The following is an 11,360-nucleotide window of genomic DNA, read 5'->3' on the forward strand; positions in this document are numbered from 1 at the left end:
CATATCCAGATAGCCCGAGGATCAGGATTGAGAACCCCTGTGGTAAACCACTAACTTGATTTGACTTCCACCTATGCTAAACACCTCTTCAAGTTACATTTCAGCCTACAAATGTTTAGGTAATATGAATAATATGAATTCTGCAATTCACAAATTTTATTTTTATGTCGTATCAGCAGAGACTCTTGGCCTGGACCCCTGCGATAAGTACACTGTGCTGGATAATGCTTGGAGGTCCACAAGCAATAGATTATCTTCCTCAGTAGTCCCATGTGATCGTAACGTCCAGTGGGTTGGATGGTATCGTCTCTTCCTTAATGACCAAAGTGCTCAGATGCCAGACACATGTATTTAAGAGTTCAGTTGTGGCACTCATGCCACTCTGTGGCTTAACGGTCAACATCCTAGAATTGAGGATGGCGTGGTCACCCGAGATGTCTGTGGTAGCTGGGACAATAACTGCTGCTATTTTAAATCCACTCCTATTAATGTAAAAGCATGTCCAGGACAATATTACATATATGAGGTCAAAATCCCAATTGGCTGCCATTTGGCATATTGTGCAGGTAATTACATAATGTGTGTTATAAAATGTCTGTGCCTCTGTTAATTTTTTTTTCTTATTCATACTCCTATAGTAAAAAAGCATCATGTAAATCACTTTGGATAAAAGCGTCTGTTAAATGGCAAAAAGTAACCACTTCCAGATAACCATTTGCCTTTAAAGCAGAGGTCATTAACCCTGAGTATAAGTAATGATAGAGAAATCAATGGAGACATTTATCCATTGGACAATGTACATATTGGCGGCTAATTGCATTTATAACCACAGTAAAATGCCCAGTGTTAATCAACACTGCTCAGAGTGTATATGGTTCCACTCTATAGAGTGTTAAAGTAACACTGGTGTAGTGTTGAAGACAATGAGATAATTAAGCAATAACGATGAACACCTGCTGTTAACAAGCAGAATCACTGAAGAAAACGAGAAACACCAGAAGTACATCTGACATCAACAGTAGATGAAATCAACAGAAGATAAAAGAAGGCATCACATTTCTCAAGATCTGAGTAAACAACAAACATGATTAACAGCTTAACTTACTAACCAATGGTTTTCAGTCAAAGGTTTAGATGTTGATATTTTATTGGTCAAAATAGGATGTCACCATTATGGTGGTCAGTGTTTGTCTTTAATGCTTAATCATCTCTTAAATAATCACTTAGTTACCTCATTATATTTAACACTATACCAGTGTTACTTTAACACCCTGTAGAGTGGGACCATATAAACTCTAAACAGTGTTGATTTAACACAGGCCATTTTACTATGTACATATTAGTATTTTTTATGAGGTATGATTTACTGTTTTGGTTTCAGCTTGTGCTAAATCATTCAGAGAAGGCAGCGCTTAAGCTAACATTATTCGATTATTTAAAAGTAACATTTTAAGTGTGCAGATGCTTTATTTTTATCGATTTTATAATTTCAGTGACTGATGAATGTGGCACCAAGTGTGGGCCAAACACATACTGTCACAACGTCAACGGAAGCATCTCATGCTCTTGTTTGGGTGGATATATTGTCACAAATATGACTGAAATGATCAGTAGCAGAAACCCATGTGCTGGTAAATGTTTCATTATGTTTAAAAAAAGATGTTTTTTTAATACTTGATGTAAAGGGGTAAACTTGTTTGTGTATTATTTATGAGGAATTGCTTTTAAATAACATGATGGTTTTGTGTCTTGTCGTTCTCCTTCCAGATGTGGATGAATGTCAGGCAACTCCATCTGTGTGTGGTCCAAACTCCTACTGCACAAACGTAAAAGGAGGTTACAACTGCTCTTGCTTGGAAGGATTTCCTGCAACATTCCCAAATCTCCTCATCGGCATCAATAACATGTGCATGGGTGAGTTATAGGTTAACATTTGTGTTTTATTTAATAATCAATACAAACAATTTACATTTCATCAAACCACCTGCATTTATGCTTTTAAGGTATTTTGGTAAAGTGATCAAAGTTGTTATAATGGAAAGATCTCCATTGAAAAACTGTATCTTCTTTACTATTAAGACACACTCGATATATAAACCTAATCAGTGGTGACAAACAATCATGAATGAGTTTTGTACTATTCACCCAGCATGCATTGCAGCACAAAGCGGTTCAGTTGATTGTCACCATTGTTGGATGTAAATGTTGAATGGCTATAATTAATGTTAAAAGATAAGATATAATAGAGCAGTAGGGGTGGGAATCTTTTTAACATACATTTTGGTAATTAATTATTCTGCTGTGCAAATACATGAACTCTACATTTAAACCAACATTTGACTTGCTATGCTTATTCTTAGGGTTCATATTCAATTAAGGTTGTCAGATGTTTTTTAAGAATGCTGTTAACAGCCCCGCATAAATAGTAAATAATCTGTGTTGTTTGGTCAGCTGTGGCCTGGTGGTTAGAGCGATGGGCTCGTGATCAGCTGGTTCTAATCTCAGTACCAGCAGGTCATGACTGAAGGGCCCTTGAGCAAAACACCTTACCCCTGATTGCTCTGCAGTAATGTGCCACTGTAAAAACTACTTGTAAGTCGCTTTGGATAAAAGCATCTGCCAAATGAATAAATGTAAATGTAATCTGCTGGTAAAATTTGACATCAACAAACCTCAAAACTGGTGACAATCATCAACCAAACTCAGACATCTGGGTTTTTTTGCAGGCTTTCAATACACACATTCTAGCCAATCAGAATTGAGTATAACAGCACATTTTCATCATTAATGATTCAGACGTCACTTCATTATCTCATTCACTCAAACAATGTATACACTCTGTAGTGTGCCCCCTTATGCACACTGAGCAGTGTTAAATTACTCTGTTACTCATTTAAATAATCTGTAAAGAGTCAGCTTGATGCTTTGACTGAGTCAAGTTGAATGAACAAGTCTTCTTTTACAGTTTGGTTTATCCTTTTAATTAACCCAGTGTGGGCCACATCTGGGCCGCAGTCCTTCATTCAATAATCTCTGGGCCACATACATTTTTCTACACACAATCAAACATCAGTGTGTGGATCAGATGTGAGCTGAAGACCCAGATGTGCTTTGGGCCAAACTGTGTTGTGGTGGCAAGTTGATCACCTTAATGTAGAAGAAATCACGTAGACCAAGGAGCCAGGTTTCCAGAAGTTCAATCTTTTATTTGTTCGAACAAATAGAAGTGAGACACTCAAGAGTTCATCCCAACAAACACACATCTGACTCCCCACTTTATACAGAAAACTCAAGTTGTTATCACAGTGTTAACCAATCATGTTTCGACTGACATCATCTTCTGCCAATCACGCTTCACATGACATCACCTTTTCTTTGTTCATCACCTTTCCTGTTCTCTACTATTATATTTCAATCAGGCCTGGGCTCGCTACAGTTATGTTTCTGTCAACAAACCAGGAACCAAACAGATTTCGACTCATTGCTAGGGGGAAGAAATGCCGGTGTGACACCGGGCCGGCTCTGGGTTTACATCCTGGCTGCCGACCATAATGAGAGCCAGCTGAAGCCAGTGATTAGCGCTTCATTGAAGCACATGCCCGGACAAAAAAAGAGTATAAAGAGAGGGCCTGGAAGCACAGTAGAAAAAGAGGGGAAGAGAATGTTCTGGCAGTCGTGAAGCTCTGCACGAGTGCTCGAGTGGATTACAGCAGCGACAGTGAGTGACGGTAGGTGCTGGAAAGCTGCATGAGGTTTAAGGCCTGATCGGTGTTCCATGTTGGGTCCCCCGAGGCATGCTCATTAAGTGAGTCTTGAAGAAAACACGAACAGCAACGCAACGAAGTGAGAAATTACGCAGAGAAAGGAGAGTGACTGGCCGAAAACCCGCTGTAGGATTTATGTGATTCACCGGGGAAAAGTTAAGTGCACCCTGTTATGAATCACCTTCTTGAGAAACCCATATGGGAAGATTTGCCATCGCCAGTGTACGAATAACCTTTGTTTGTGGGCAGTGTGTGTTATCCTGTTGACAGAGCGAAGAACAGTAACCGTACCGGCTGGGAAGATCACTGAATCCGTGTTCATCTTCTGAAACCACTATTCCTTTGATCATCCACCCTATGAAGAGAAGGGAAACGAGTTGATTTATCGCTGTGAAGAGAGTGAGTTTGCAGTGTCTGAAAGCGTGAAACCAACACGTGTGAGGATTTACAAGAGTGATTTATGCACAAGTGTGGTGAGATCAAACAACTGTTTTTTCTGAGTCTCTGATGGATGAAATTGATCCATAACTTTGAAGATTCTTTCAAACTGAACTGTCCCCTCAGTTGTGTCCAGGTCCCTAAGATTGTGTGCATGGTGCGGAGGAGGATAAACTCAACGCACCTTTGTTGCCACAGTTCACGAGCACTGTACCCCACACCAAAGAAAGTCCAGGCTCACTATTTCTCGAAGGCTGGTGAAGTACCCCGTTTCTATCTCACCTACTACTGTCCGTCTCACTGCTCCCTGCAAGGAACGGACAATTCAACAAGGAGGAAGCTACTGCTGAGAGTTAAGTGGTGGCTCTGCGAGCACGTCAACGAATCCGAACCCGGAAGCTGTCTGTCCCACGAGTTTATTCAACGAGTCTGACGACGAGGGAAGTCCCTGTCTGTCCCATGCGCCCACCTAGAGAGGAATATACTTACCTGAAGAACGGAAAAGTACCTACCAGTACCCCCTCCTCATTTCATCAAAGCTACAGCCACGAGCATCCCCACCCCTGCTTTTATCCCCTTTTAAACTTAATAAAAACTCACCTTTTAAATTCCTTGTTGTCTGCTCCTCCGGAGTGTGGTAAATAACCCTCGGCCCTAACATCGGTGACATTTCCATCCCACCATATTAGGATTTAACAGTAGCGAGCGCCTCTCAATAACGCATATCATGTGCCTTTATTTGGACTCCTTTCCGGGTTTTTGGACGAAACATGATTTGTTGTTGGCTTTATTAAAAATTAACTCATCATTTAGCGTAATAATGGGCAACCCAGCATCTGCGTGACAAAAGTATTAGGTGTACGTGCAGGTGTTCAAACTCATACATGAGGCCCATAGCACATATTAAATCCCATAACTAACTAAATGTATCATTTTATATTAGAAAACCCAATATTATAATGCAAAAATGAATACTGTAATAGAAAAATCACAACAACTGCACGTATGCTAATGCTATAAATTACTGGTCATAAACAACTGTCAATTTCAGCACAGATCGATTGATTCATTAAATTTTGTTGCTGTTAATACTTATTGAACCCTTAAGGATTTGCATTTTAAAAAATCTTCTTTACTGATCTGCTGAAAAAACAATGTCACCTACATCTAAAATAATTTGAGTAAAGATACAGTTCACCGAGAGATGAACATTTGCTTTCACTTTAATATGGTTTTCCCCATAATTTCAGCAGCCCAAACTCACAATTTATGTGTTTCAACAGCTCCAAAGAAACAGATTGTGAGATTGGGGCTGAGATCCGGTCTGAATGTAAATGATCCTGCAGTGATGAAGAACATCTTACAGTCGGTGAGTGTTAAACAATAGCAGAACATGTTGAATTGCTGCCTAAATAACAGTAGAATGTCAGATGTTTTTATTCCTTACGCCAAGCGATCATTGAATCAATGTTGAAAACTGTTGATTTGTCAATGTTTGTCAAAAAGTAGTCTAATAAACTCCTGAACGTCTGATATCGACTGGTTCAAATCTGAAGACGCGGAAGCGCCTTTCACATTTGGCCCTTAATGAGACGTATTTTCAACGTCGTAAAAGCCGTATAAATGATGTATGTTGGACATTCCTTTGCTCGGGGATACATGCACACTTTTGGCTCATGTAACGATTATAAAACTTTTATTCTAATAAAGAAATAATGTCATGAATATGATAAACACACCACATTTATTTCATCAGATAAAGCAGAAACTGAAGGATCATGGGATAGAGAAAGACACAAGCTTGACATGGAGACTGCAGCCTGGTGGAAAGGTTTTTACAGCGAAACGTGTTATTGTCGGGAGACACTGCTCGGCTAACGTTGAGTTTCTCATGGTTAAATGTAGACCGTTTTATCTGCCACGGGAATTCACTTCCACCATTATAACTGCAGCTTATATTCCACCGGATGCTGATGCCAAGCTTGCTATGAAAGAACTTCATGCAGCCATCAGTAAACAACAGACTGCTCACCCGGAGGCTGCATTTATTGTTGCGGGAGATTTTAATCACTCAAACTTAAAGACAGTGCTCCCTAAATTTCATCAGCAAGTTTCCTGCCACACAAGAGGAACTTTGGATCATGTCTGCAAAAACATGGCTGAAGCTTACGCCGCGACCCCCCTCCCCCACCTGGGTCAATCTGATCACCTTTCTTTGTTCCTCACCCCCAAGTACATTAATCTTATCAATCGTGTAAAGCCATCAGTGAAGACCATCAAGATGTGGCCTGCGGGGGCAGACTTTTCACTCCAGGAAAGGTTTCTACACACAGACTGGAGTCTGTTTGCTTCTCAGGCCACCAGTGGCTCTGAACATAGACAGTTACACCTCCTCTGTATTGGACTACATAAATTCCACCATTGATAGTGTCACAACCCAGAAGCAGATCACCACGTACCCTAATCAGAAGCCATGGATGAACAAGGAAGTGCGCCTCCTGTTGAAAGCACGTAACACTGCCTTCCGATCGGAAGATGCACAGGCCTATAGTACTTCTAGGGCAAATCTGAAGAGGGGCATCAAAAAGGCCAAGCACTGCTACAAGCTGAAGCTGGAGGAGCATTTTTCCAATTCTGACCCTCGACGCATGTGGCAGGGCATCCAGGCCATCAGTGACTACAAACCCAAACACTCCACCCCCATAGCCACAGATGCCGTCTTCCTGAACGAGCTTAATGACTTTTATGCTCGCTTTGAGAGAGACAACAAGGAAACAGCTACCAAGCTCACCCCCTCTGCTGACCACCCAATCATCACACTTAACGCCACTGATGTTCACAATGCACTAAGTCGGATCAACGCGCGCAAGGCTGCTGGCCCAGATGGCAACCCTGGTCGCGTACTCCGGGCATGCTCAGAGCAGCTCGCTGGGGTGTTCACTGACATCTTCAACCTGTCCCTCGCCCAAGCAGTGGTTCCAGCATGTTTTAAATCCACCTCCATTGTGCCCATTCCAAAAAATTCTAACCCGACATGCCTGAACGACTACCGCCCTGTAGCACTCACACCCATTGTCATGAAGTGCTTTGAGCGGCTGGTCCTGGCACACCTAAAGGACTCTCTACCACCCACACTGGACCCATACCAATTTGCCTATCGCAACAATAGGAGCACAGATGATGCAGTGTCCATGGCACTGCACTCCGTGCTCACTCATCTGGACAATAAGGACACTTATGCACGTATGCTGTTCGTAGACTTCAGTTCTGCTTTCAATACCGTCATCCCTTCCAAGCTAATCGTCAAACGTGGAAACCTAGGCATCAACAACCCTACCTGCAACTGGATTATGGACTTCCTGACGAACAGGCCTCAGCTTGTTAGGTTAGGCCCCATCTGCTCCACCACCACCACCCTCAACACTGGTGTACCACAGGGCTGCGTACTGAGCCCCTTTCTCTACTCCCTTTTCACACTCGACTGCAGGCCTGTGAACGGATCTAACTCCTTCATCAAGTTTGCAGACGATACAACAGTGATTGGTCTCATCAGCAACAACGATGAGACTGCATACAGGGAGGAGGTCCGGCACCTGGCCACATGGTGCACCGACAACAACCTGCTCCTTAACATCTCCAAGACAAAGGAGATCATCGTGGACTTCAGGAAGGCGAAAGGAGGCACACACAACCTCATCCACATTAATGGGATGGCTGTTGAACGTGTTTCCAGTTTTAAGTTCCTGGGGACTCACATTTCGGAGGACCTGTTCTGGACCACCAACACCTCATGCCTGGTCAAGAAGGCTCACCAGCGTCTCTTCTTTCTGAGGACACTGAAGAAGAACCAACTGTCTTATATCGTTATTGCACCGTAACTTTAATAACTGCATTAACTTCAACTACTGCATTAACTTACCTATTGCACTGCAACTTTAATAGCCAATGTCAATAATCTATGCATACCTAAGTCACTTGCACTATTTTAGTCTAAATTATTATCTGTTCATATCCACCTGTACATTAATGTTCATAGTATATAGTCATCTGTATATATTGTTCATAGTATATACCTACTGTCATATTTTCATAGAACATTCCAACTGCAAAATATTTTTATAGTCCATGCCCACTGTATTATATTCTCACTATTGTATTCTGTATTTATTCTAACTGTATATCCTGCACTTGCTAACTGCACTTCTGGTTAGACCTAAACTACATTTCATTACACTGTACTTGTATATGTGTAATGACAATAAAGTTTAATCTAATCTAATCTTATTGTTAATTTTCAACCAAAATGTACTTAATGAGGCATCTGTCAATTACATTAAAAAGTAATCATATAAGGTGTATGCCATTCTGAGTTATCCGTATAAGAAAAGCCACATTATACACATTATTTGATTAATATGTTATATCAATAAATGTATTATTGGACACAAGTCAAAAAGTGGCTCCAAAACAATATATTGTTTATTCTGTTACATGAACTAATTTTAACTACATTTTTTTTATTGTAATGTAACTTCAGATATCCAGTTTACATGAGCTCAACTCCATTAAATAGTTCAGGCAACATAGATTTCTTAGTTGTTTTAGTGACGCCTATTGACCCCTCAAAAACAGCCAGGGTAAAAAAATAATTGACTTATTGCGGTGCCGTTCAGACCGATTGTAATAGAAACTCTGCATTTATTAATTTAAATAGTGAGATAGAAATTTTAATATAATTAATGTTATTTCAGGGGAAGTGTTTCGTGACTTATAAGGTAGTTTTCACGAAGGATAAGTGTAGTGACTGTTTAGGGTGTATCTATAATTGTTTTCATAGCGATGGTTTTACTACACATATGGTAACAGTTTGTGGTTACCCAAAATATAATCTGGTGTTTTAGAGTCTTGTTTCTCATTGTTCATTTAACAAAGTAAGTCTATGTATTTATTTTCCGTCCTTTACTGGTTTTTATTTTTATTAAAATTAAATCATCATTGATTTGCCTACGTTTTTTCTATTACTGTGCATTGACCTTCCAGACGGTTCTAAGTTTAACAAGGAATCTCCCACTTCATATGAAATCATCTTATGGCACATTTACTCTTCAGAGATTTATAGCAAAAGACAATAGCGCCACCTTCTACGAAGACCGTGTAACTAAGTGCTCGAGACAAGACTTCACTTACCCGTCGCGATCTGAATGAAAAATCAGTTGGTCGCGAACAAGTACGCAACTAAATACACACACGACAAGCCTAACAAGCTCTTTACGTCGAAACAGTGGGTGGCTCTTAAAAGAGCCTTTGGATGGATAAACGCTTGATACGCGTCGATTTACTTGGAGCTGGTGTACTTGGTGACGGCTTTGGTGCCCTCGGACACGGCGTGTTTGGCGAGCTCACCGGGCAGCAGCAGACGCACGGCGGTCTGGATCTCTCTGGACGTGATGGTGGAGCGCTTGTTGTAGTGCGCGAGACGAGAAGACTCGCCGGCGATGCGCTCGAAGATGTCGTTGACGAAAGAGTTCATGATGCCCATCGCCTTGGAAGAGATGCCGGTGTCGGGGTGGACCTGCTTGAGGACTTTGTACACGTAGATGGCGTAACTCTCCTTCCTGCGCTTCTTTCCTCCCTTCACGGCGGTCTTGGTGACGGCCTTCTTGGATCCCTTCTTGGGCGCGGGCTTTGCGGGTTCAGGCATAATGAAGAATAGACGAAGAATAACCGAGAGCCACCGCGCGGGGGTATTTATACACTCCAGCATGCAAACGATTAGCGTAACGTGCGCGCGCTCTAATTGCGTGTCTCCGTCGGCCAAACCCTTAAACTGTTTCTATTGGTCATCTCGCAGTTTGATGGGAGGATGGAAAGGGCCAATTAAAATGTTTCCCGCCCATAGCCTCGAGTTTGAACAAGCCCCTTCCCCCCGCAATGATTTCATTTGTTTTCACTTCCGGCTCATTTTATTTCGTTATTTTGATCATATTTAACAATTCGACGCGCGTTTCATTAACGCCTCTCAATTAAAGTTGTTTTATAGAGCGGGAAAGAGAAATTTTCAATAAACGTTCATAAAATTATATCCCTTTATTCTGCTACTTCAATGTATAAATTGTAAATTATGTCTAAACTGTACTCTTTTTCTGTTTATTATATTTTTCATATATTTTATTATAAACTACTTTAAGTTCACTTATACATCACACTATATATATATATATATAGCACGGAGTAATATAAAATAACTAGATTTAGGCTACTTACATGTAATAATGCATAAATACATGTAACGTGTAACACAGGGACTGTAAATGACGTCTTTCCCGACTCTTTATACTCCAGCCGGTCGGGTTCTACAAGAAAACAAACGATTGACTGAATGTGTTACAAAGTACAAAATAATCCTAAAAAAACGCAGCATGATGTCTTGCGTGACGCCTCTAACGATACTCAAGTGAAACAGCGCTTCGTGCAACAGTAAACCAGAAGGTTCAGCTCTTTCTATGAAGTCGTGTGTGGCTCTTAAAAGAGCCGTTGGGTTTTCAATGAGAGTCCGGGTCGCGTTTAACCTCCGAAGCCGTACAGGGTGCGTCCCTGCCGCTTCAGCGCGTACACGACGTCCATGGCGGTGACGGTCTTTCTCTTGGCGTGCTCGGTCTTTCTCTTGGCGTGCTCGGTGTAGGTGACGGCGTCACGGATCACGTTCTCCAGAAACACCTTCAACACACCGCGAGTCTCCTCGTAGATGAGACCGGAAATACGCTTCACTCCACCGCGGCGAGCGAGACGACGGATGGCGGGCTTAGTGATGCCCTGGATGTTATCACGCAGGACCTTACGATGACGCTTAGCGCCTCCTTTCCCGAGTCCCTTTCCGCCTTTACCTCTTCCAGACATATTATTGGCCGCTAGTTAGTTCGTACAAAAATCAAGTAGATAAATAGCTTGCAGAGGAGGACTGTCAGTACACTATCCGTTCCACCTGCACGATCCGTTCACGCATGCGCGTAATTACGTATTAGAAAACGTCATGGTTTTCCTACACTATCTGTACCGTGACGCAGGCGATGAAACGTTTGACGGCAGGCGGCACAACTGGCGGCATATTCTTTGTTTACGTTTTGAAATGTCGCTTACGTTACCATGATTACGATGTGT

At 41.7% G+C, this 11,360-nt stretch overlaps 2 protein-coding genes across 2 annotated transcripts; both read right to left on the reverse strand.

Annotated features, from left to right (window-relative positions):
- Positions 1–9,537: 9,537 nt before the first annotated feature.
- Positions 9,538–9,903, reverse strand: LOC306893023 (histone H2B-like; the record flags this gene model as incomplete). The annotated part of the gene is made up of 1 exon (XM_079454470.1): positions 9,538–9,903. One exon carries the CDS (start codon positions 9,901–9,903, stop codon positions 9,538–9,540), a length of 366 nt encoding a protein of 121 aa, XP_079310596.1.
- An 863-nt stretch (positions 9,904–10,766) lies between these two features.
- Positions 10,767–11,099, reverse strand: LOC306893024 (histone H4-like; the record flags this gene model as incomplete). Its single annotated transcript, XM_079454471.1, has 1 exon — positions 10,767–11,099. The coding sequence occupies one exon, from the start codon at positions 11,097–11,099 to the stop codon at positions 10,767–10,769; it is 333 nt and encodes a 110-aa protein (XP_079310597.1).
- Positions 11,100–11,360: the final 261 nt, after the last annotated feature.

This window comes from Barbatula barbatula (assembly GCF_947034865.1).
Source record: "Barbatula barbatula genome assembly, chromosome: 4".
In the NCBI taxonomy this organism is placed as follows: domain Eukaryota; kingdom Metazoa; phylum Chordata; class Actinopteri; order Cypriniformes; family Nemacheilidae; genus Barbatula; species Barbatula barbatula.